A 27755-nucleotide genomic window follows, 5' to 3' on the forward strand; every position below is an offset into this window, starting at 1 on the left:
CCTCCTGTAAGTCTACCATAACTCCTCCTCCTCCTCCTGTAGGTCTACCATAACCCATTCACCCCCTTCTCCTCCTCCACCCCTCCTGTAGGTCTACCATAACTCCTCCTCTTCCTCCTGTAGGTCTACCATAACTCCTCCTCCTCCTCCTGTAGGTCTACCATAACTCCTCCTCCTGTAGGTCTACCATAACTCCTCCTCCTGTAGGTCTCTTACCGTCCCTGCAGTGTCCAGAATTTCCAGCATACACTGCTGCCCGTCCACCTCCACTTGCTGCAGAGAGAGAGAGACAGAGAGAGACAGAGAGAGACAGAGAGACAGAGAGAGACAGAGAGAGACAGAGAGAGGGCAGAGAGAGAGGACAGAGAGAGAGAGAGACAGAGAGAGAGAGAGAGAGGGAGACAGAGAGAGAGAGAGACAGAGAGACAGAGACAGAGACAGAGAGAGACAGGGAGAGAGACAGAGAGAGAGACAGAGACATTATTAGATGTACATCTGAAACAATTCCATTCTCCTATCGCTCCTCCCTCCCTCCACCTTGACCCAAAACCCCTCTCAGTGACTTCCAGGCCTGTAACTTCCAGTGACTTCCACTGTAATTACCCTCCTCCACCCCCGCTGGGCCCACGCCTTGGTTCAGTCCATTACTTCCACCAGGTTCCTAATTGGGGGGGTGGATGGGGCGGTCGTTCCATTTATGACCAGTGAGAGGGGAAGCCCGCTGTGAGGCCGCTGGTTCAGCCACTGGACAGTGAGGACTCACGACAGATCTGACTGAGAAGGCTCTAGGACTGGACCCATCTACAGCCTGATCCCAGATCTGTTTGTGATCCATCTCGCCAACTCTTACAGTCTCAATGAACGCAGGGAGTCGACACAAAACAGATCTGACTGAGAAGGCTCTCTAGGACTGGACCCATCTAAAGCCTGATCCCAGGTCTGTTTGTGATCCGTCTCGCCAACTCAATGAACGGCAGGGAGTCGACACAAACAGATCTGGGACCAGCCACTTGACTACAGTCACTCTGCTGACGCGTTGAAAAACCCCTTTACATAAAGCCGGGGTCACTATCTGTCAACAGCATTGACCCCTAAAGGAAACAGCTGCACTGTAATGACAATCCTGGTCAAACAGACGGGATTTCCACTTCCTATCCATGTTTTAGCTGCTACCCTCCTCTCCTTTAGTGTAGGAAGAACGTCTCTCCTCCGCAACAGTCCTGTCTGTCTCAGTACCTCTACAACAGTCCTGTCTGTCTCAGTACCTCTACAACAGTCCTGTCTGTCTCAGTACCTCTACAACAGTCCTGTCTGTCTCAGTACCTCTACAACAGTCCTGTCTGTCTCAGTACCTCTACAACAGTCCTGTCTGTCTCAGTACCTCTACAACAGTCCTGTCTGTCTCAGTACCTCTACAACAGTCCTGTCTGTCTCAGTACCTCTACAACAGTCCTGTCTGTCTCAGTACCTCTACAACAGTCCTGTCTGTCTCAGTACCTCTACAACAGTCGCGTCTGTCTCAGTACCTCTACAACAGTCCCGTTTGTCTCAGTACCTCTACAACAGTCCCGTCTGTCTCAGTACCTCTACAACAGTCCCGTCTGTCTCAGTACCTCTACAACAGTCCCGTCTGTCTCAGTACCTCTACAACAGTCCCGTCTGTCTCAGTACCTCTACAACAGTCCTGTCTGTCTCAGTACCTCTACAACAGTCCTGTCTGTCTCAGTACCTCTGTAACAGTCCTGTCTGTCTAAGTACCTCTACAACAGTCCTGTCTGTCTCAGTACCTCTACAACAGTCCTGTCTCAGTACCTCTACAACAGTCCTGTCTGTCTCAGTACCTCTACAACAGTCCTATCTGTCTCAGTACCTCTACAACAGTCCTATCTGTCTCAGTACCTCTACAACAGTCCTGTCTGTCTCAGTACCTCTACAACAGTCCTGTCTCAGTACCTCTACAACAGTCCTGTCTCAGTACCTCTACAACAGTCCTGTCTCAGTACCTCTACAACAGTCCTGTCTCAGTACCTCTACAACAGTCCTGTCTGTCTCAGTACCTCTACAACAGTCCTGTCTGTCTCAGTACCTCTACAACAGTCCTGTCTCAGTACCTCTACAACAGTCCTGTCTGTCTCAGTACCTCTACAACAGTCCTGTCTGTCTCAGTACCTCTACAACAGTCCTGTCTCAGTACCTCTACAACAGTCCTGTCTCAGTACCTCTACAACAGTCCTGTCTCAGTACCTCTACAACAGTCCTGTCTCAGTACCTCTACAACAGTCCTGTATGCTGTTGCCTGGCTATTAAAGGGACAGGCAGCTATTTGAGAATGGGGGTTTAATTGAAATTTGACAGTATCTCCATTATATTCCAATCTGCTACATTGTGTTTCAGCTCACTGAATAGCCTACCAAACACCTAGTGCTCTGTAACCATGGAGACGACACAGACAGCAGCAGAGTTAAATGTATTTACGTCCAATGTCCCCGTATTACCTACATAGTGCACTACTTTTGACTGAAAAGCTACTAAACACAGGGCCAGGGGGCCACCAATGATGATGTCACAAAGCCAGAGGGCCACTAATGATGATGTCACAGGGTCAGGGGGGGTCACTAAATGATGATGTCACAGGGCCAGGGGGCCACTAATGATGATGTCACAGGGCTAGGGGGTCACCAATGTCACAGGGTCAGGGGGTCACTAAATGATGATGTCACAGGGTCAGGGGGTCACTAATGATGATGTCAAGGGAAGATAGCAAATCTTGACTTACCTTTCTGTACGAGTCTTCTATTGTCGGGTCATATTTCTCCACGAAAATCCCCTGAACAAACTGTACAGTCTGTAGAGACAAAAGAGAGAGAGAGAGAGAGAAAAGAGAGAAAGAGAGAGATAAAAGAGAGAGAGATAAAGGAGAGAGAGAGAGAAGAGAAGGTGAGTTAATAAATGAGATTGTAGAAGGTTGCAGGCTGTGAGGCAGATTCCCATTCTAGACGCCCACACAGCCTAAGTAAATTCATCTCAACAGGTGGCTCGTGATTGTCTTTAATATACAGAAATACACACTGTTGTGTCCCGAATGGCACCCTATTCCCTATATAGTGCACTACTTTTGACCAGAGCCAAGAGGTGCAATATATAGAGAATAGGGTGACATTTGGGAGCAGACACTGAGTCATGCAGAAGACCTGTTATCCTCAGACGAGGACAGGAAGAAAAGGATGTAAAACATGAAGCTGTTTAACAACAGGATTAACGGACGTCAGGAGACTGAAGAACACACTGAGCTGACTGGGATTAACAGACGTCAGGAGAATGAAGAACACACTGAGCTGACTGGGATTAACAGACGTCAGGAGACTGAAGAACACACTGAGCTGACTGGGATTAACAGACGTCAGGAGACTGAAGAACACACTGAGCTGACTGGGATTAACAGACGTCAGGAGAATGAAGAACACACTGAGCTGACTGGGATTAATGGACGTCAGGAGACTGAAGAACACACTGAGCTGACTGGGATTAACGGACGTCAGGAGAATGAAGAACACACTGAGCTGACTGGGATTAATGGACGTCAGGAGACTGAAGAACACACTGAGCTGACTGGGATTAACGGACGTCAGGAGAATGAAGAACACACTGAGTTGACTGGGATTAACAGACGTCAGGAGACTGAAGAACACACTGAGCTGACTGGGATTAACGGACGTCAGGAGACTGAAGAACACACTGAGCTGACTGGGATTAACGGACGTCAGGAGACTGAAGAACACACTGAGCTGACTGGGATTAACAGACGTCAGGAGACTGAAGAACACACTGAGCTGACTGGGATTAATGGACGTCAGGAGACTGAAGAACACACTGAGCTGACTGGGATTAACAGACGTCAGGAGACTGAAGAACACACTGAGCTGACTGGGATTAACAGACGTCAGGAGACTGAAGAACACACTGAGCTGACTGGGATTAACGGACGTCAGGAGACTGAAGAACACACTGAGCTGACTGGGATTAATGGACGTCAGGAGACTGAAGAACACACTGAGCTGACTGGGATTAACAGACGTCAGGAGACTGAAGAACACACTGAGCTGACTGGGATTAACGGACGTCAGGAGACTGAAGAACACACTGAGCTGACTGGGATTAATGGACGTCGGGAGACTGAAGAACACACTGAGCTGACTGGGATTAACGGACGTCAGGAGACTGAAGAACACAGGCAAACAGTGAGAGTGAGGACGTTACAATATGTGAGGGCTACTCTGTCTGACTGGGACCAGGGGGTTGGTTCTGACCAGGGGGTTGTTACTCTGTCTGGCTGTGACCAGGGGTTTGGTTCTGACCAGAGTGCTGCTACTCTGTCTGTCTGTGACCAGGGGGTTGGTTCTGACCAGGGGGTTGGTTCTGACCAGAGTGCTGCTACTCTGTCTGACTGGGACCAGGGGGTTGGTTCTGACCAGGGGGTTTGTTCTGACCAGAGTGCTGCTACTCTGTCTGACTGGGACCAGGGGGTTGGTTCTGACCAGGGGGTTTGTTCTGACCAGAGTGCTGCTACTCTGTCTGATTGGGACCAGGGGGTTGGTTCTGACCAGGGGGTTGGTTCTGACCAGAGTGCTGCTACTCTGTCTGGCTGTGACCAGGGGGTTGGTTCTGACCAGAGTGCTGCTACTCTGTCTGACTGGGACCAGGGGGTTGGTTCTGACCAGGGGGTTGGTTCTGACCAGAGTGCTGCTACTCTGTCTGGCTGTGACCAGGGGGTTGGTTCTGACCAGAGTGCTGCTACTCTGTCTGGCTGTGACCAGGGGGTTGGTTCTGACCAGAGTGCTGCTACTCTGTCTGACTGGGACCAGGGGGTTGGTTCTGACCAGGGGGTTGGTTCTGACCAGGGGGTTGTTACTCTGTCTGACTGGGACTAGGGGGTTGGTTCTGACCAGAGTGCTGCTACTCTGTCTGGCTGGGACCAGGGGGTTGTTTCTGACCAGACATTAACATAGAATTATTAACATAGAACTACCATGTATACTATAGAGGGGAGAGTCACCTGACAGACATTAACATAGAACTATTAACATAGAACTACCATGTATACTATAGAGGGGAGAGTCACCTGACAGACATTAACATAGAACTATTAACATAGAACTACCATGTATACCATAGAGGGGAGAGTCACCTGACAGTCCTTAACTTGGGACCCCAGCAGTTTCTCTCTCTATAAAAAACTCCAAACACATTATGTCACCCTCCTCTGTTCCAGCCGTCCAATCCCACTTGAGAGCAGGTCGTGCAGCAGCTTGCTACTGGGCCACAGGAGAGACAAACCAACCCCCTGGTCCCAGCCAGACAGAGTAACAACCCCCTGGTCAGAACCAACCCCCTGGTCAGAACCAACCCCCTGGTCCCAGTCAGACAGAGTAGCAGCACTCTGGTCAGAACCAACCCCCTGGTCCCAGTCAGACAGAGTAGCAGCACTCTGGTCAGAACCAACCCCCTGGTCAGAACCAACCCCCTGGTCCCAGCCAGACAGAGTAGCAGCACTCTGGTCAGAGACAAGCAGGCACACAGCCCAGCCACCTAGCCACTGCTCTGCTGGCAGGCCCTCTGGATGCCAGCCAGCCAGCCAGTCAGCCAGCCAGCTAGCCAGTCAGCTGGCCTCAACACACTCACGTACATGTGTGCTGATCACATAGTCCTAAACACACACATTAACCCATAAACACATTTCCACTCTTCCCTCCAGACTCAGAACTCACACCAGTGATCAGATTAAATCCACTCTTCCCTCCAGACTCAGAACTCACACCAGTGATCAGATTAAATCCCACTCTTCCCTCCAGACTCAGAACTCACACCAGTGATCAGATTAAATCCCACTCTTCCCTTCAGACACGCAAACAAACGCGCACACACACTTCGTCAACATGTCTCGAACTCTCTGGTATCTCCTCTCTTCGAAGTGTGTGTTTGCGTCTGTGAAGACATGAAGTTCTCTCTCTCTCTCTCATTTGTAATTAATTAATACAAATCAATCTAATCACCAGTGGAACTGCCGGAGCTCATATGTAGGGGTGCAGATGGGGAGGGGGAGTCCCAAATGACACCCTATTCCCTACATAGTGCACTACTTTAGCCCAGGACCCAATGACACCCTATTCCCTATATATAGTGCACTACTTTAGCCCAGGACCCAATGACACCCTATATATAGTGCACTACTTTAGCCCAGGACCCAATGACACCCTATATATAGTGCACTACTTTAGCCCAGGACCCAATGACACCCTATTCCTTAGACAGTATAGTGCACTCTACAGGGTGCCGTTTGCGACATAAGGGGAGTGAGTGTGAGACCTATTCTAGGGCACTGGAGGCATTTACCCAGAAGATCTTTGGAGAAGGAGAGAGAGGTGAAAAGAAAGGGAGAGAGAGAGACGGAAGACAGGAGGAGGAAAAAGGATCTCATTGAAATTAGATCATTGCTTTTCAGCCCCTCCCTCGTCAGAAGCCTGGGATTCTTTACCCAGATTAATTCATAGAGCAAACCAGAGCTTCTTACTAGTGACATGGAGAGAGAGAGAGAGAGAGAGAGAGAGAGAGAGAGAGAGAGAGAGAGAGAGAGAGAGAGAGAGAGAGAGAGAGAGACAGCCAGAGAGAGAGAGAGAAAGACGGCCAGAGAGAGGAAAGCCTAACCCAGAGGATGACAGTGGAAAAACCATCCTGGCAGAGGAAAGACCAGCCTGACAGTGGAAAGACCAGCCTGGCAGAGGAGAGACCAGCCTGGCAGAGGAGAGACCAGCCTGGTAGAGGAGAGACCAGCCTGGCAGAGGAGAGACCAGCCTGGCAGAGGAGAGACCAGCCTGGCAAATGAAAGACCAGCCTGACAGTGGAAAGACTAGCCTGGCAGAGGAGAGACCAGCCTGGCAGAGGAGAGACCAGCCTGGTAGAGGAAAGACCAGCCTGGCAGAGGAAAGACTGGTGTTAGCACTTCATCCTCCCGAGTGGCGCAGCGGTCTAAGACACTGCGTCTCAGTGCTAGTGGCGTCACTACAGCCCCTGGTTCGATTCCAGGCTGTATCCCAACCGGCCGTGATTGGAAGTCCCATAGGGGCGGCGCACAATTGGCCCAGCGTCGTCCGGGTTTGGCCCCCGGGGGGGTAGGCAGTCTTTCTAAATAAGAATTTGTTCTTAAATGACTTGACTAGTTAAATAAAGGTTAAATAAATAAAAAATCCTCTCATTCACTCATCTCTCTCAAACATTATAAATGTCCAGTAAACATTAACACTCACATAAGTTTTGAAAGAATAAAGACATTTCAAATGTCATATTATGTCTCTATACGGTGTTGTAATGATGTGCAAATAGTTAAAGTACAAAAGGGAGAATAAATCAACATAAATATGGGTTGTATTTACAATGGTGTTTGTTCTTCACTGGTTGCCCTTTTCTTGTGGCAACAGGTCACAAATCTTGCTGCTGTGATGGCACACTGTGGTATTTCACCCAGTAGATATGGGAGTTTTTCAAAATTGGATTTGTTTTCGAATTCTTTGTGGATCTGTGTAATCTGAGGGAAATATGTCTCTCTAATATGGTCATACATTGGGCAGGAGGTTAGGAAGTGCAGCTCAGTTTCCACCTCATTTTGTGGGCAGTGAGCACATAGCCTGTCTTCTCTTGAGAGCCATGTCTGCCTACGGCGGCCTTTCTCAATAGCAAGGCTATGCTCACTGAGTCTGTACATAGTCAAAGCTTTCCTTAAGTTTGGGTCAGTCACAGTGGACAGGTATTCTGCCACTGTGTACTCTCTGTTTAGGGACAAATAGCATTCTAGTTTGCTCTGTTTTTTTGTTAATTCTTTCCAATGTGTCAAGTAATTATCTTTTTGTTTTCTCATGATTTGGTTGGGTCTAATTGTGCTGCTGTCCTGGGGCTCTGTGGGGTGGGTTTGTGTTTGTGAACAGAGCCCCAGGACCAGCTTGCTTAGGGGACTCTTCTCCAGGTTCATCTCTCTGTAGGTGATGTCTTTGTTATGGAAGGTTTGGGAATCGCTTCCTTTTAGGTGGTTGTAGAATTTAACGTCTTCTTTCTGGATTTTGATCATTAGTGGGTATCGGCCTAATTCTGCTCTGCATGCATTATTTGGTGTTCTACGTTGTACACGGAGGATGTTTTTGCAGAATTCTGCATGCAGAGTCTCAATTTGGTATTTGTCCCATTTTGTGAATTCTTGGTTGGTGAGCAGACCCCAGACCTCACAAACATAAAGGGAAATGGGCTCTACAAATTAGTGATATATATATATATATATATATATATAAATTATTTTTAGCCAAATCCTAACTGGTATGTTGAATTTGATGTTCCTTTTGATGGCGTAGAAGGCCCTTCTTGCCTTGTCTCTCAGATGGTTCACAGCGCTGTGGAAGTTACCCTTGGTGCTGATGTTTAGGCCGAGGTATGTATAGTTTCATTGTGTGCTCTAAGGCAACAGTGTCTAGATGGAATTTGTATTTGTTGTCATGGCAACTGGACTTTTTTTTTTTTTTTTGTGCAACACCATTATTTTTGTCTTCCTGAGATAAACAGTCAGAGACAAAGTCTGACAGAATCTCCCTCCCTCACACCCCCCTTTACCCTTCCTTCCTTCCTCCCTTCCTTCCTTCCTTCCTCCCACCCCCTTTACCCTTCCTTCCTTCCTCCCACCCCCTTTACCCTTCCTTCCTTCCTTCCTCCCTTCCTTCCTTCCTTCCTCCCACCCCCTTTACCTCTCTACCCTTCCTTCCTTCCTTCCTTCCTTCCTTCCTTCCTTCCTTCCTTCCTTCCTTCCTTCCTTCCTTCCTTCCTTCCTCCCACCCCCTTTACCTCTCTACCCTTCCTTCCTTCCTTCCTTCCTTCCTTCCTTCCTTCCTTCCTTCCTTCCTTCCTTCCTCCCACCCCCTTTACCTCTCTACCCTTCCTTCCTTCCCTCCATGGGGACCGGTCAGGTCCAAACAGGGCTGTAAAGATTATACTATCTGCTCTTCATTACAGCCACAATCTGGTCCTGGGGAAATCTGGAATGGTTCTGATTCGGGAAGCTGGATCACATGAGTTCCCTGTCTCTGTGAGAGGGGTTTTCCACATGAGTTCCCTGTCTCTGTGAGAGGGGTTTTCCACATGAGTTCCCTGTCTCTGTGAGAGGGGTTTTCCACATGAGTTCCCTGTCTCTGTGAGAGGGGTTTTCCACATGAGTTCCCTGTCTCTGTGAGAGGGGTTTTCCACATGAGTTCCCTGTCTCTGTGAGAGGGGTTTTCCACATGAGTTCCCTGTCTCTGTGAGAGGGGTTTTTCACATGAGTTCCCTGTCTCTGTGAGAGGGGTTTTCCACATGAGTTCCCTGTCTCTGTGAGAGGGTATTTCACATGAGTTCCCTGTCTCTGTGAGAGGGTATTTCACATGAGTTCCCTGTCTCTGTGAGAGTTTTTTTCACATGAGTTCCCTGTCTCTGTGAGAGGGGTTTTAGCTCACGCTCCACCTCGTCCTCTGTTCCTTTCTCTACAGTAAATCACATGTCCCGGGGGAAAAAAAAAAGCTAAGGGAGGTTGTGTGTGAAACCCACTCGCGGTGGCGCCCTGGTTCCCACGCTGTAACTGTTACACCCGTTGCCTAGTTACGGGCTGTGGCAAGGCACCGCTCTGTGGCCTGGACTCTGACAAGAGTCTCTCTCTCGCTCTCTCTCTCTCTCTCTCTCTCTCTCTCTCTCTCTCGATCCAATTAGAACTAATGGAGTTCTCTACACCACCACTTATATAGTGATCCAATTAGAACTAATGGAGTTCTCTACACCACCACTTACAGTGCCTTGCGAAAGTATTCGGCCCCCTTGAACTTTGCGACCTTTTGCCACATTTCAGGCTTCAAACATAAAGATATAAAACTGTATTTTTTTGTGAAGAATCAACAACAAGTGGGACACAATCATGAAGTGGAACGACATTTATTGGATATTTCAAACTTTTTTAACAAATCAAAAACTGAAAAATTGGGCGTGCAAAATTATTCAGCCCCCTTAAGTTAATACTTTGTAGCGCCACCTTTTGCTGCGATTACAGCTGTAAGTCGCTTGGGGTATGTCTCTATCAGTTTTGCACATCGAGAGACTGACATTTTTTCCCATTCCTCCTTGCAAAACAGCTCGAGCTCAGTGAGGTTGGATGGAGAGCATTTGTGAACAGCAGTTTTCAGTTCTTTCCACAGATTCTTGATTGGATTCAGGTCTGGACTTTGACTTGGCCATTCTAACACCTGGATATGTTTATTTTTGAACCATTCCATTGTAGATTTTGCTTTATGTTTTGGATCATTGTCTTGTTGGAAGACAAATCTCCGTCCCAGTCTCAGGTCTTTTGCAGACTCCATCAGGTTTTCTTCCAGAATGGTCCTGTATTTGGCTCCATCCATCTTCCCATCAATTTTAACCATCTTCCCTGTCCCTGCTGAAGAAAAGCAGGCCCAAACCATGATGCTGCCACCAACATGTTTGACAGTGGGGATGGTGTGTTCAGCTGTGTTGCTTTTACGCCAAACATAACGTTTTGCATTGTTGCCAAAAAGTTCAATTTTGGTTTCATCTGACCAGAGCCCCTTCTTCCACATGTTTGGTGTGTCTCCCAGGTGGCGTGTGGCAAACTTTAAACGACACTTTTTATGGATATCTTTAAGAAATGGCTTTCTTCTTGCCACTCTTCCATAAAGGCCAGATTTGTGCAATATACGACTTGATTGTTGTCCTATGGACAGAGTCTCCCACCTCAGCTGTAGATCTCTGCAGTTCATCCAGAGTGATCATGGGCCTCTTGGCTGCATCTCTGATCAGTCTTCTCCTTGTATGAGCTGAAAGTTTAGAGGGACGGCCAGGTCTTGGTAGATTTGCAGTGGTCTGATACTCCTTCCATTTCAATATTATTGCTTGCACAGTGCTCCTTGGGATGTTTAAAGCTTGGGAAATCTTTTTGTATCCAAATCCGGATTTAAACTTCTTCACAACAGTATCTCGGACCTGCCTGGTGTGTTCCTTGTTCTTCATGATGCTCTCTGCACTTTTAACGGACCTCTGAGACTATCACAGTGCAGGTGCATTTATACAGAGACTTGATTACACACAGGTGGATTGTATTTATCATCATTAGTCATTTAGGTCAACATTGGATCATTCAGAGATCCTCACTGAACTTCTGGAGAGAGTTTGCTGCACTGAAAGTAAAGGGGCTGAATAATTTTGCACTCCCAATTTTTCAGTTTTTGATTTGTTAAAAAAGTTTGAAATATCCAATAAATGTCGTTCCACTTCATGATTGTGTCCCACTTGTTGTTGATTCTTCACAAAAAAATACAGTTTTATATCTTTATGTTTGAAGCCTGAAATGTGGCAAAATGTCGCAAAGTTCAAGGGGGCCGAATACTTTCGCAAGGCACTGTATATAGTGATCCAATTAGAACTAATGGAGTTCTCTACACCACCACTTATATAGTGATCCAATTAGAACTAATGGAGTTCTCTACACCACCACTTATATAGTGATCCAATTAGAACTAATGGAGTTCTCTACACCACCACTTCTATAGGGATCCAATTAGAACCAATGGAGTTCTCTACACAACCACTTCTATAGTGATCCAATTAGAACCAATGGAGTTCTCTACAGGGAGGGGTGGAGGGAGGGAGGAGGGGAGGGGTGGAGGGGGGAGGGAGGGGTGGAGGGGAGGGGAGGGGGGAGGGGGAGGGAGGGAGGAAGGGAGGGGAGGGGTGGAGGGAGGGTGGGGGGGAGGGAGGGAGGGAGGGAGGGGGAGGGATATAGTGATGGAGGGATGGAGAAATAGAGTGATAGAAGGAATGCTAAACGATGACAGCTGACGTTCTCACAACCCCTCTGTGACCCAGCTAAGGACATGGGTCTCCTGGGAGAGAGGGACCGCCAGGCCTGCAGAGACTATACAACCCAGTTCCTCTGGTCAGAGACAGAGTGTTAAACGCTGTGTTCCAGTAGTGTAAATGAGTTCAATCTACTGTGTTAGTATTTGGGGGGGCAGAGACATGTGCCCCTCGTTGGGTCCCCAGGACCAGGTTGAGGGGCAGAGACATGCGCCTCTCGTTGGGTCCCCAGGACCAGGTTGAGGGGCAGAGACATGTGCCCCTCGTTGGGTCCCCAGGACCAGGTTGAGGGGCAGAGACATGTGCCCCTCGTTGGGTCCCCAGGACCAGGTTGAGGGGCAGAGACATGCGCCTCTCGTTGGGTCCCCAGGTCCAGGATGAGGGGCAGAGACATGCGCCCCTCATTGGGTCCCCAGGACCAGGTTGAGGGGCAGAGACATGTGGGTCCCCAGGACCAGGTTGAGGGGCAGAGACATGTGCCCCTCGTTGGGTCCCCAGGACCAGGTTGAGGGGCAGAGACATGCGCCCCTCATTGGGTCCCCAGGACCAGGTTGAGGGGCAGAGACATGTGGGTCCCCAGGACCAGGTTGAGGGGCAGAAACATACGCCCCTTGTTGGGTTCCCAGATCCAGGATGGAGAAACGCTGTGTTCCAGTAGTGTTTCTCAACCCCAGGTCCATGGACCGTCACCGGTCCCGAGGTAATCTATGGAACTTAACCAAGCACTGTACTGAATACTACAGCCTTAAGAAACCAGTAGGAGGAACTAGGTTCTATTTCGGTAACCTACGGCCCTGTGCAACCCAAAGGGGGGGGGGGGGGTTGAAGACAGATGGAGAGAGAGGGACGACTTACCAGAGCAGACTTGCCCACGCCTCCAGAGCCCAGGACGACTAACTTGTATTCACGCATCATTCGCTGTGTCTGGTGTCACCCTGTAGAGAGAGACAGAGGAGGCCAGGGTCAGTTAACCAGCTCAACATCTGGTAATAACGTGGTAATACCATGGTAAACTAACATGTAATAACATGAGAATAACATGAGAATAACATGAGAATAACATGAGAATAACATGGTAATAACATGGTAATAACATGAGAATAACATGGTAATAACATGGTAATAACATGAGAATAACATGAGAATCACATGGTAATCACATGGTCATCACATGGTCATCACATGGTCATAACATGGTAATAACATGGTAATAACGTGGTAAACTAACATGGTAATAACATGGTAATAACATGGTAATAACATGGTAATAACATGGTAAACTACCATGTAATAACATGGTAAACTACCATGTAATAACATGGTAATAACATGGTAAACTAACATAGTAATAACTTAAGAATTGTTCAATGGCCTGTCATATATAAACAGACATTGGACTGCAGAGCGCTGTATTTCAGTTATAGAGAGAAGGACTGTTGGTCCTTACGTGGTAATAACGTGGTAATAACGTGGTAATAACGTAGAGAGAAGGACTGTTGACTTATTGGACTGCAGAGCGCTGTATTTCAGTTATAGAGAGAAGGACTGTTGGTCCTTACGTGGTAATAACGTGGTAATAACGTGGTAATAACGTGGTAATAACGTAGAGAGAAGGACTGTTGACTTATTGGACTGCAGAGCGCTGTATTTCAGTTATAGAGAGAAGGACTGTTGGTCCTTACGTGGTAATAACGTGGTAATAACGTAGAGAGGAGGACTGTTGGTCCTTACGTGGTAATAACGTGGTAATAACGTGGTAATAACGTGGTAATAACGTGGTAATAACGTAGAGAGAAGGACTGTTGGTCCTTACGTGGTAATAACGTGGTAATAACGTGGTAATAACGTGGTAATAACGTGGTAATAACGTAGAGAGAAGGACTGTTGACTTATTGGACTGCAGAGCGCTGTATTTCAGTTATAGAGAGAAGGACTGTTGAGTTGTGGATCTGTAAAATATTAAACTTTAGTTTCTGTCACTATAGACATTAGTTCCAGTCACTATAGACGTTAGTTCCAGTCACTATAGATGTATAGACATTAGATCCAGTCACTATAGACGTTAGTTCCAGTCACTATAGACATTAGTTCCAGTCACTATAGACATTAGTTCCAGTCACTATAGACATTAGTTCCAGTCACTATAGACGTTAGTTCCAGTCACTATAGACATTAGTTCCAGTCACTATAGACATTAGTTCCAGTCACTATAGACATTAGTTCCAGTCACTATAGACATTAGTTCCAGTCACTATAGACATTAGTTCCAGTCACTATAGACATTAGTTCCAGTCACTATAGACATGAGTTCCAGTCACTATAGACATAAGCTCCAGTCACTATAGACATTAGTTCCAGTCACTATAGACATTAGTTCCAGTCACACACACACAGTCACTATATGTCTCTGCCACCCACTCTGGCCTCTCCTTCACCTCTCTCCTTCGCCTCTCTTCTTCTGCATCATGCAACACTTATGCTAATTCCAGCAACATTTACTGAGCGCAGCGCCGAGTTAGACAAAGGCATAAATACATGAAATATCCTGTCACCTCTTTGATTTTCACCAGGTCAGACGGACGAGGCCAGACGAATCAAAGACTGATAAGAGGGAAGAAAAAGAAGACGTAGAGAGAGATGGAGGAAGAGAGGAGACAAGGGAAGTCAGAGGGAGACAGCAGGAGTCAGCCACATGGGTGTTTAGTGGGGATTTGGTGCCAGGCAGGGCTGGAGACTATGAGACTGATGGAGCTCTCTTCCTTTTAATCGAGAGAGAGAGAGAGACAGACAGAGAGAGAGACAGAGAGAGAGACAGAGAGAGAGAGAGAGACAGAGACAGAGAGAGAGAGAGAGAGAGAGAGACAGAGAGAGAGAGAGAGAGACAGAGAGAGAGAGAGAGAGAGAGAGAGTGCAGAGAGAGAGAGAGAGAGAGAGAGAGAGAGACAGAGAGAGAGAGAGAGAGAGAGAGAGACAGAGAGACAGAGAGAGAGGGGGGCACATTGTAACAACACTGTATAGAGACATAACATGACTTTTGAAATGTTTCTATTCCTTTGGAACTTTTGTGAGTATAATGTTTACCTTTCACTTTATATTGTTTTGTTTATTATCTATTTCACTTGCTTTGGCAATGTAAACATATTTTTCCCATGCCAGTAAATCCCTTAAATTGAATTGATAGACAGAGACAGAGAGACAGAGAGAGGTGGCACCTCCATTAAAAATAGACCAACAGGATTCAAAACCTCAGATCTTTATTGAAAGTGACAAACACATTGTGGTTTGAAGTGAGTCACCAGCGTGCTCCTCTGTGTCTGTCTCTCAGAGCCTGGGTCATATAGCAGCCCTATGCTGTCTGACTATTGTCTCCAGGACTTCTGCTTTCCCTCTACCCTAACCCAGTGCCTCCAGGACTTCTGCTTTCCCTCTACCCTAACCCAGTGCCTCCAGGACTTCTGCTTTCCCTCTACCCTAACCCAGTGCCTCCAGGACTTCTGCTTTCCCTCTGAGTCTGCATGCCAAAATGCCACCCTATTCCCTGCATGGAGCACTACTTTTCACCAGGGCATAGGGCTCTGGTCAAATGTAGAGCACTATATAAGCCAGCAGTATACCACCTTGCATCCCAATGCTAGTTTGCCTCTAAAGCTAAGCAGAGTTGGTCCTAGTTGGTCCCTGGATGGGAGACCAGATGCTGCTGGAAGTGGTGTTGGAGGGACAGTAGGGGGCACTCTTTTCTCTAGTCTAAAAAATAAATATCCCAGGGCAGTGATTGGGGACATTGCCCTGTGTAGGGTGCTGTCTTTCAGATGGGATGTTAAACGGGTGTCCTGACTCTCTGTGGTCACTAAAGATCCCATGGTACTTATCATAAGAGTAGTGGTGTTAACCCTGGTGTCCTGACTCTCTGTGGTCAGAGTAGTGGTGTTAACCCTGGTGTCCTGACTCTCTGTGGTCACTAAAGATCCCGTGGTACTTATCATAAGAGTAATGGTGTTAATCCTGGTGTCCTGACTCTCTGTGATCAGAGTAGTGGTGTTAACCCTGGTGTCCTGACTCTCTGTGGTCAGAGTAGTGGTGTCCTGACTCTCTGTGGTCAGAGTAGTGGTGTCCTGACTCTCTGTGGTCAGAGTAGTGGTGTCCTGACTCTCTGTGGTCAGAGTAGTGGTGTCCTGACTCTCTGTGGTCAGAGTAGTGGTGTCCTGACTCTCTGTGGTCAGAGTAGTGGTGTCCTGACTCTCTGTGGTCAGAGTAGTGGTGTTAACCCTGGTGTCCTGACTCTCTGTGGTCACTAAAGATCCCATGGTACTTATCATACGAGTAGTGGTGTTATCCCTGGTGTCCTGACTACATTCAGCCATGAACTGTTCACCCTGCTACCATCTAACAGACAGAGACAGTACAGGTACATCAGGAACCAAGACCGAGACTGTTGAACAGCTTCTATTACCATCAGACTGTTGAACAGCTTCTATCACCATCAGACTGTTGAACAGCTTCTATCACCATCAGACTGTTGAACAGCTTCTATCACCATCAGACTGTTAAACAGCTTCTATCACCATCAGACTGTTAAACAGCTTCTATTACCATCAGACTGTTGAACAGCTTCTATCACCACCAGACTGTTAAACAGCTTCTATAACCATCAGACTGTTGAACAGCTTCTATCACCATCAGACTGTTGAACAGCTTCTATCACCATCAGACTGTTAAACAGCTTCTATTACCATCAGACTGTTGAACAGCTTCTATTACCATCAGACTGTTGAACAGCTTCTATCACCATCAGACTGTTGAACAGCTTCTATCACCAGACCATCAGACTGTTGAACAGCTTCTATCACCATCAGACTGTTGAACAGCTTCTATCACCATCAGACTGTTGAACAGCTTCTATCAGCATCAGACTGTTGAACAGCTTCTATCACCATCAGACTGTTGAACAGCTTCTATCACCAGACCATCAGACTGTTGAACAGCTTCTATCACCAGACCATCAGACTGTTGAACAGCTTCTATCACCATCAGACTGTTAAACAGCTTCTATCACCATCAGACTGTTGAACAGCTTCTATTACCATCAGACTGTTAAACAGCTTCTATCACCATCAGACTGTTGAACAGCTTCTATTACCATCAGACTGTTGAACAGCTTCTATCAGCATCAGACTGTTGAACAGCTTCTATCAGCATCAGACTGTTGAACAGCTTCTATTACCATCAGACTGTTGAACAGCTTCTATCACCAGACCATCAGACTGTTGAACAGCTTCTATTACCATCAGACTGTTGAACAGCTTCTATCACCATCAGACTGTTGAACAGCTTCTATTACCAGACCATCAGACTGTTGAACAGCTTCTATCACCAGACCATCAGACTGTTGAACAGCTTCTATCACCATCAGACTGTTGAACAGCTTCTATCACCATCAGACTGTTGAACATCTTCTATTACCATCAGACTGTTGAACAGCTTCTATCACCATCAGACTGTTGAACAGCTTCTATTACCATCAGACTGTTGAACAGCTTCTATCAGCATCAGACTGTTGAACAGCTTCTATCACCATCAGACTGTTGAACAGCTTCTATAACCATCAGACTGTTGAACAGCTTCTATAACCATCAGACTGTTGAACAGCTTCTATTACCATCAGACTGTTGAACAGCTTCTATCACCATCAGACTGTTGAACAGCTTCTATTACCATCAGACTGTTGAACAGCTTCTATCACCATCAGACTGTTGAACAGCTTCTATTACCATCAGACTGTTGAACAGCTTCTATTACCATCAGACTGTTGAACAGCTTCTATCACCATCAGACTGTTGAACAGCTTCTATTACCATCAGACTGTTGAACAGCTTCTATCACCATCAGACTGTTGAACAGCTTCTATTACCATCAGACTGTTGAACAGCTTCTATCACCAGACCATCAGACTGTTGAACAGCTTCTATCACCATCAGACTGTTAAACAGCTTCTATCACCATCAGACTGTTGAACAGCTTCTATTACCATCAGACTGTTAAACAGCTTCTATCACCATCAGACTGTTGAACAGCTTCTATTACCATCAGACTGTTGAACAGCTTCTATCAGCATCAGACTGTTGAACAGCTTCTATCAGCATCAGACTGTTGAACAGCTTCTATTACCATCAGACTGTTGAACAGCTTCTATTACCATCAGACTGTTGAACAGCTTCTATTACCATCAGACTGTTGAACAGCTTCTATTACCATCAGACTGTTGAACAGCTTCTATTACCATCAGACTGTTGAACAGCTTATATCACCATCAGACTGTTGAACAGCTTCTATCACCATCAGACTGTTGAACAGCTTCTATTACCATCAGACTGTTGAACAGCTTCTATTACCATCAGACTGTTGAACAGCTTCTATCACCATCAGACTGTTGAACAGCTTCTATAACCATACGACTGTTGAACAGCTTCTATTACCATCAGACTGTTGAACAGCTTCTATTACCATCAGACTGTTGAACAGCTTCTATCAGCATCAGACTGTTGAACAGCTTCTATCACCATCAGACTGTTGAACAGCTTCTATTACCATCAGACTGTTGAACAGCTTCTATCACCAGACCATCAGACTGTTGAACAGCTTCTATCACCATCAGACTGTTAAACAGCTTCTATCACCATCAGACTGTTGAACAGCTTCTATTACCATCAGACTGTTAAACAGCTTCTATCACCATCAGACTGTTGAACAGCTTCTATTACCATCAGACTGTTGAACAGCTTCTATCAGCATCAGACTGTTGAACAGCTTCTATCAGCATCAGACTGTTGAACAGCTTCTATTACCATCAGACTGTTGAACAGCTTCTATCACCAGACCATCAGACTGTTGAACAGCTTCTATTACCATCAGACTGTTGAACAGCTTCTATCACCATCAGACTGTTGAACAGCTTCTATTACCAGACCATCAGACTGTTGAACAGCTTCTATCACCAGACCATCAGACTGTTGAACAGCTTCTATCACCATCAGACTGTTGAACAGCTTCTATTACCATCAGACTGTTGAACAGCTTCTATCAGCATCAGACTGTTGAACAGCTTCTATCACCATCAGACTGTTGAACAGCTTCTATTACCAGACCATCAGACTGTTGAACAGCTTCTATCAGCATCAGACTGTTGAACAGCTTCTATTACCATCAGACTGTTGAACAGCTTCTATCACCATCAGACTGTTGAACAGCTTCTATCACCATCAGACTGTTGAACAGCTTCTATCACCATCAGACTGTTGAACAGCTTCTATCACCAGACCATCAGACTGTTGAACAGCTTCTATCACCATCAGACTGTTGAACAGCTTCTATCACCATCAGACTGTTGAACAACTTCTATCACCATCAGACTGTTAAACAGCTTCTATTACCATCAGACTGTTGAACAGCTTCTATTACCAGACCATCAGACTGTTGAACAGCTTCTATCACCATCAGACTGTTGAACAGCTTCTATCACCATCAGACTGTTAAACAGCTTCTATTACCATCAGACTGTTGAACAGCTTCTATTACCAGACCATCAGACTGTTGAACAGCTTCTATCACCATCAGACTGTTGAACAGCTTCTATCACCAGACCATCAGACTGTTGAACAGCTTCTATTACCATCAGACTGTTGAACAGCTTCTATTACCATCAGACTGTTGAACAGCTTCTATCACCAGACCATCAGACTGTTGAACAGCTTCTATTACCAGACCATCAGACTGTTGAACAGCTTCTATCACCAGACCATCAGACTGTTGAACAGCTTCTATCACCATCAGACTGTTGAACAGCTTCTATCACCATCAGACTGTTGAACAGCTTCTATCACCATCAGACTGTTGAACAGCTTCTATCACCAGACCATCAGACTGTTGAACAGCTTCTATCACCATCAGACTGTTGAACAGCTTCTATCACCATCAGACTGTTGAACAGCTTCTATCACCATCAGACTGTTGAACAGCTTCTATCTCCATCAGACTGTTGAACAGCTTCTATCTCCATCAGACTGTTGAACAGCTTCTATCTCCATCAGACTGTTGAACAGCTTCTATTACCATCAGACTGTTGAACAGCTTCTATTACCATCAGACTGTTGAACAGCTTCTATCTCCATCAGACTGTTGAACAGCTTCTATCTCCATCAGACTGTTGAACAGCTTCTATTACCATCAGACTGTTGAACAGCTTCTATCACCATCAGACTGTTGAACAGCTTCTATCACCACCAGACTGTTGAACGGCCATCCCTAGCCGTCTACCAGGTGATACACAGTCACTCACACAAGCTATCAAACACACCTCATACTCACACACACACACACACACACACTGCTTATGTATTTATACACTGGATTCTCAACACAGCTCACTGTAAGATATCTACTGCTGTACATTTCATTCTCATCTGATCTTGTGTACATTCTCCCGGGGTAGATGGGTCTAGATGGGTCTAGATGGGTCTAGATGGGTATAGATGGGTATAGATGGGTCTAGATGGGTCTAGATGGGTCTAGATGGATATAGATGGGTGTAGATGGGTCTAGATGGGTATATATGGGTGTAGATGGGTATAGATGGGTATAGATGGGTATAGATGGGTCTAGATGGGTCTAGATGGATATAGATGGGTGTAGATGGATATAGATGGGTATATATGGGTGTAGATGGGTCTAGATGGCTATATATGGGTCTAGATGGGTATATATGGGTCTAAATGGGTGTAGATGGGTCTAGATGGGTCTAGATGGTATATATGGGTCTAGATGGGTCTAGATGGGTATAGATGGGTATAGATGGGTATAGATGGGTCTAGATGGGTCTAGATGGGTCTAGATGGTATAGATGGTATAGATGGTATAGATGGGTCTAGATGGGTCTAGATGGGTCTAGATGGGTATAGATGGGTATAGATGAGTATAGATGAGTATAGATGGGTATAGATGAGTATAGATGGGTCTAGATGGGTATATATAGGTATAGATGGGTATAGATGGGTATAGATGGGTATAGATGGGTCTAGATGGGTCTAGATGGGTCTAGATGGGTCTATATGGGTATAGATGGGTCTAGATGGGTCTAGATGGGTATAGATGGGTCTAGATGGGTATAGATGGGTCTAGATGGGTATAGATGGGTATAGATGGGTCTAGATGGGTCTAGATGGGTCTAGATGGGTATAGATGGGTCTAGACTACATTGTATTACTGCTGCGCTGCAATGATTGTTGTCTTCCTCTTCTGAGGAGGAGGAAGGATCGGACCAATATGCAGCGCAGTACGTGTTCATGATCTTATAATTACACTGAACACTAGAACAAAAATAACAAAAACGGAACAAACGAAACAGTCCTGTCTGGTACAGAGACAGAAACAGAAAACAACTACCCACAACTCAAGGGCGAAAAAAGGCTGCCTAAGTATGGTTCTCAATCAGAGACAACGATTGACAGCTGCCTCTGATTGGGAACCATACCAGGCCAAACACATAGAAATACAAACATAGAATGCCCACCCCAACTCACACCCTGACCAACCTAAAATAGAGACATACAAAAAAGGAGCTAAGGTCAGGACGTGACACAGACAGAAGACTAGTTAATGTTTCATTACAACAACAGTAATATACAGACAGACAGAAGACTAGTTAATGTTTCATTACAACAGTAATATACAGACAGACAGAAGACTAGTTAATGGTTCATTACAACAGTAATATACAGACAGACAGAAGACTAGTTAATGGTTCATTACAACAACAGTAATATACAGACAGACAGAAGACTAGTTAATGGTTCATTACAACAGTAATATACAGACAGAAGACTAGTTAATGGTTCATTACAACAACAGTAATATACAGACAGACAGAAGACTAGTTAATGTTTCATTACAACAGTAATATACAGACAGACAGAAGACTAGTTAATGGTTCATTACAACAGTAATATACAGACAGACAGAAGACTAGTTAATGTTTCATTACAACAGTAATATACAGACAGAAGACTAGTTAATGGTTCATTACAACAACAGTAATATACAGACAGACAGAAGACTAGTTAATGGTTCATTACAACAGTAATATACAGACAGAAGACTAGTTAATGGTTCATTACAACAACAGTAATATACAGACAGACAGAAGACTAGTTAATGTTTCATTACAACAACAGTAATATACAGACAGACAGAAGACTAGTTAATGGTTCATTACAACAGTAATATACAGACAGAAGACTAGTTAATGGTTCATTACAACAACAGTAATATACAGACAGACAGAAGACTAGTTAATGTTTCATTACAACAACAGTAATATACAGACAGAAGACTAGTTAATGGTTCATTACAACAACAGTAATACACAGACAGACAGAAGACTAGTTAATGGTTCATTACAACAACAGTAATATACAGACAGACAGAAGACTAGTTAATGGTTCATTACAACAACAGTAATATACAGACAGACAGAAGACTAGTTAATGGTTCATTCCAACAACAGTAATACACAGACAGAAGACTAGTTAATGGTTCATTACAACAACAGTAATATACAGACAGACAGAAGACTAGTTAATGGTTCATTACAACAACAGTAATATACAGACAGAAGACTAGTTAATGGTTCATTACAACAACAGTAATATACAGACAGACAGAAGACTAGTTAATGGTTCATTACAACAACAGTAATATACAGACAGACAGAAGACTAGTTAATGGTTCATTACAACAGTAATATACAGACAGACAGAAGACTAGTTAATGATTCATTACAACAACAGTAATATACAGACAGACAGAAGACTAGTTAATGGTTCATTACAACAGTAATATACAGACAGACAGAAGACTAGTTAATGGTTCATTACAACAGTAATATACAGACAGACAGAAGACTAGTTAATGTTTCACAGCAACAACAACAGTAATATACAGACAGACAGAAGACTAGTTAATGGTTCATTACAACAGTAATATACAGACAGAAGACTAGTTAATGGTTCATTACAACAACAACAGTAATATACAGACAGACAGAAGACTAGTTAATGGTTCATTACAACAACAGTAATATACAGACAGACAGAAGACTAGTTAATGGTTCATTACAACAACAGTAATATACAGACAGACAGAAGACTAGTTAATGGTTCATTACAACAACAACAGTAATATACAGACAGACAGAAGACTAGTTAATGGTTCATTACAACAGTAATATACAGACAGACAGAAGACTGTAGTTATATTTTCCTCTCAGTTTTTAAGTTAAGAGCTTTGATAGGACAGGAACTCTTTCTGAGAGAAATGTTTCCATTTACAATCAAACACTTTTGCAAAGCAATTCATGCCAAAAATGTGCCCTGATCGTTACTTGACACACTGCCATGTGTGTTTTTGGTGGGGCTATGAACGATAATAATTACCACGGTTGCACGGCATCAAACAGCAGAAGAACCGATGACATCACATCTGCTCCGTCGGGCAGAAATGTTAATTAAAAAAAAAAAAAGTTATTATTTCCAAAAATCTTAAAGAAATTCAAAGACCTTCAACAGAAGTAATCAAAGTCTGTTAACGACTCATCATTTGCGTTCTGTAGGAGGTCGGGCTAGCTGAAGAGGAGGACTATGCCATCTAACTATCTTCCTGTAATCTGCAAATCACACTAATGACTCGTACCTTTAACTGGTGCGTTTGTTGTTGTTGTTGATGATGATAACATGTCAGACCGTTGGCTTTGTGTCACACACCTTTTTTGCTTTACAACTGGCAAAACAACAGTATCTCTGAAACACGCTAATCAGAGGTAGCTTTATGGTGCTGTGGTAAACACTGTCAACACCCAGCTACATGCTAATCAGAGGTAGCTTTATGGTGCTGTGGTAAACACTGTCAACACCCAGCGACATGCTAATCAGAGGTAGCTTTATGGTGCTGTGGTAAACACTGTCAACACCCAGCGACATGCTAATCAGAGGTAGCTTTATGGTGCTGTGGTAAACACTGTCAACACCCAGCTACATGCTAATCAGAGATAGCTTTATGGTGCTGTGGTAAACACTGTCAACACCCAGCTACATGCTAATCAGAGGTAGCTTTATGGTGCTGTGGTAAACACTGTCAACACCCAGCTACATGCTAATCAGAGGTAGCTTTATGGTGCTGTGGTAAACACTGTCAACACCCAGCTACATGCTAATCAGAGGTAGCTTTATGGTGCTGTGGTAAACACTGTCAACACCCAGCTACATGCTAATCAGAGGTAGCTTTATGGTGCTATGGAAAACACTGGCAACACCCAGCTACAAGAAACATGCTAATTATAACCTCTTTGTCCTTCCTGTAATGTCCTGGTGGTGACTGGTTATCAGTGAGGTGTTGCCTTGCATCTTGCCTTGAGGCTTACGCGCGCACACACACACACACACACACACACACACACACACACACACACACACACACACACACACACACACACACACACACACACACACACACACACACACACACACACACACACACACACACACGAGTCAGCAGTATGCACAACGCCTGAGTGTGTGTGTGTGTGACAGGGTGTGTACTAACAGGAAGTGTTTCACAGCCACACCCCCAGTCGTCTCAACACACCCACACGTCCTGGGTATAAGACCAGGCAGCCGAGAACAGAACCTAAAATACACACTTGCCCAGGCATGAAGAACGCACCAGAATGAATACAGAGCGGAGGGATATGGCGTAAGGTTACTCTCTAGATCCTCTGAGAGGCAGGTTGTTGGGGAGTGGAAACAGTGTTAAGAATTAAGTTGGGGTCTTGGCCCTCCAATGGAGAAAAAAAAGTGGGGCTTTTGCCTGCCCCCTTCCCCAACCCTGTGAGAGACCCTGTCTAAGTCCACGGCTGTACCTGAAAGTGTACCAAGGACAGAGCCAGGGTTTCAGAAACAGCTTCGTTTCAGCATCGTCCTCTACAGTATTCAGAGAGCCAAGTCTCTCCTCCTTACAAATGGTGCTATCTAGAACCTAAAAGGGTTCTTCGGCTGTCCCCATAGAACTACCCTCCGAAGAATCCTTTTTGGTTCCAGGTAGAACCCTTTTGAGTTCCATGTAGAACCCTTTTGAGTTCCAGGTAGAACCCTTTTGAGTTCCAGGTAGAACCCTCTGTGGAAAATGTTCTACATGGAACTAAAAAGGGAAGAACAATCAGGCCTTCGTGGCCATAATCTCCACCCAGCACATCCAGAAGAGGACTGGCCACCCCTCAGAGCCTGGTTCCTCTCTAGGTTTATAATCTCTACCTGGTACAGCCAGAAGAGGACTGGCCACCCCTCAGAGCCTGGTTCCTCTCTAGGTTTATAATCTCCACCTGGCACAGCCAGAAGAGGACTGGCCTCCTCTCAGAGCCCGGTTCCTCTCTCTAGGTTTATAATCTCCACCTGGTACAGCCAGAAGAGGACTGGCCACCCCTCATAGCCTGGTTCCTCTCTAGGTTTCTAATCTCCACCTGGCACATCCAGAAGAGGACTGGCCACCCCTCATAGCCTGGTTCCTCTCTAGGTTTCTAATCTCCACCTGGTACAGCCAGAAGAGGACTGGCCACCCCTCATAGCCTGGTTCCTCTCTAGGTTTCTAATCTCCACCTGGTACAGCCAGAAGAGGACTGGCCACCCCTCAGAGCCTGGTTCCTCTCTAGGTTTCTAATCTCCATTCGGCACATCCAGAAGAGGACTGGCCACCCCTCAGAGCCTGGTTCCTCTCTAGGTTTCTAATCTCCACCTGGTACAGCCAGAAGAGGACTGGCCACCCCTCATAGCCTGGTTCCTCTCTAGGTTTCTAATCTCCACCTGGTACAGCCAGAAGAGGACAGGCCACCCCACATAGCCTGGTTCCTCTCTAGGTTTATAATCTCCACCTGGTACAGCCAGAAGAGGACTGGCCACCCCTCATAGCCTGGTTCCTCTCTAGGTTTCTAATCTCCACCTGGTACAGCCAGAAGAGGACTGGCCACCCCTCAGAGCCTGGTTCCTCTCTAGGTTTCTAATCTCCATTCGGCACATCCAGAAGAGGACTGGCCACCCCTCAGAGCCTGGTTCCTCTCTAGGTTTCTAATCTCCACCTGGTACAGCCAGAAGAGGACAGGCCACCCCTCAGAGCCTGGTTCCTCTCTAGGTTTCTTCCTAGGTTCTGGCCTTTCTAGGGAGTTTTTCCTAGCCACCGTGCTTCTACACCTGCATTGCTTCCTGTTGGGGGTTTTAGGCTGGGTTTCTGTACAGCACTTTGAGACATCAGCTGATGTACGAAGGGCTTTATAAATACATTTGATTTGATTTATTCTATGGGGACACCTGAAGAACTCTTTTGGAACTTTTTTTTCCCTTACTGTATTCAACCAGCCCAGGTATCAGTCTCTCCTTCTCTTACTGTATTCAACCAGCCCAGGTATCAGTCTCTCCTTCCCTTACTGTATTCAGCCAGCCCAGGTATCAGTCTCTCCTTCTCTTACTGTATTCAGCCAGCCCAGGTATCAGTCTCTCCTTCTCTTACTGTATTCAGCCAGCCCAGGTATCAGTCTCTCCTTCCCTTACTGTATTCAGCCAGCCCAGGTATCAGTCTCTCCTTCCCTTACTGTATTCAGCCAGCCCAGGTATCAGTCTCTCCTTCTCTTACTGTATTCAGCCAGCCCAGGTATCCGTCTCTCCTTCCCTTACTGTATTCAGCCAGCCCAGGTATCAGTCTCTCCTTCTCTTACTGTATTCAGCCAGCCCAGGTATCAGTCTCTCCTTCTCTTACTGTATTCAGCCAGCCCAGGTATCAGTCTCTCCTTCTCTTACTGTATTCAGCCAGCCCAGGTATCAGTCTCTCCTTCTCTTACTGTATTCAGCCAGCCCAGGTATCAGTCTCTCCTTCTCTTACTGTATTCAGCCAGCCCAGGTATCAGTCTCTCCTTCCCTTACTGTATTCAGCCAGCCCAGGTATCAGTCTCTCCTTCTCTTACTGTATTCAGCCAGCCCAGGTATCAGTCTCTCCTTCTCTTACTGTATTCAGCCAGCCCAGGTATCAGTCTCTCCTTCTCTTACTGTATTCAGCCAGCCCAGGTATCAGTCTCTCCTTCCCTTACTGTATTCAGCCAGCCCAGGTATCAGTCTCTCCTTCTCTTACTGTATTCAGCCAGCCCAGGTATCAGTCTCTCCTTCCCTTACTGTATTCAGCCAGCCCAGGTATCAGTCTCTCCTTCCCTTACTGTATTCAGCCAGCCCAGGTATCAGTCTCTCCTTCTCTTACTGTATTCAGCCAGCCCAGGTATCAGTCTCTCCTTCTCTTACTGTATTCAGCCAGCCCAGGTATCAGTCTCTCCTTCTCTTACTGTATTCAGCCAGCCCAGGTATCAGTCTCTCCTTCTCTTACTGTATTCAGCCAGCCCAGGTATCAGTCTCTCCTTCCCTTACTGTATTCAGCCAGCCCAGGTATCAGTCTCTCCTTCCCTTACTGTATTCAGCCAGCCCAGGTATCAGTCTCTCCTTCTCTTACTGTATTCAGCCAGCCCAGGTATCAGTCTCTCCTTCTCTTACTGTATTCAGCCAGCCCAGGTATCAGTCTCTCCTTCCCTTACTGTATTCAGCCAGCCCAGGTATCAGTCTCTCCTTCTCTTACTGTATTCAGCCAGCCCAGGTATCAGTCTCTCCTTCTCTTACTGTATTCAGCCAGCCCAGGTATCAGTCTCTCCTTCTCTTACTGTATTCAGCCAGCCCAGGTATCAGTCTCTCCTTCCCTTA

The 27755-nt window shown here is 45.8% G+C and overlaps 1 protein-coding gene across 2 annotated transcripts in view; it reads right to left on the reverse strand.

Moving 5' to 3' along the window:
• Positions 1–27755, reverse strand: part of LOC110490689 (ras-related protein Rap-1b) — a 105303-nt gene that overhangs the window by 17761 nt on the left and 59787 nt on the right. The window contains exons 1-4 of one of the 2 annotated variants that reach the window (XM_036945390.1): positions 14478–14496; positions 12781–12860; positions 2777–2845; positions 217–273 (exon numbers count right to left, since the gene is read on the reverse strand). In XM_036945390.1, the coding sequence (XP_036801285.1) occupies positions 217–273; positions 2777–2845; positions 12781–12840 (186 nt within the window). In that variant the 5' untranslated portion in view covers positions 12841–12860; positions 14478–14496. Of the gene's footprint in view, positions 1–216; positions 274–2776; positions 2846–12780; positions 12861–14477; positions 14497–27755 lie in introns of those variants that run through there. The other variant, XM_036945389.1, reaches the window with a different exon arrangement.

This window comes from Oncorhynchus mykiss, chromosome 15 (genome assembly GCF_013265735.2).
Source record: "Oncorhynchus mykiss isolate Arlee chromosome 15, USDA_OmykA_1.1, whole genome shotgun sequence".
Lineage (NCBI taxonomy): Eukaryota > Metazoa > Chordata > Actinopteri > Salmoniformes > Salmonidae > Oncorhynchus > Oncorhynchus mykiss.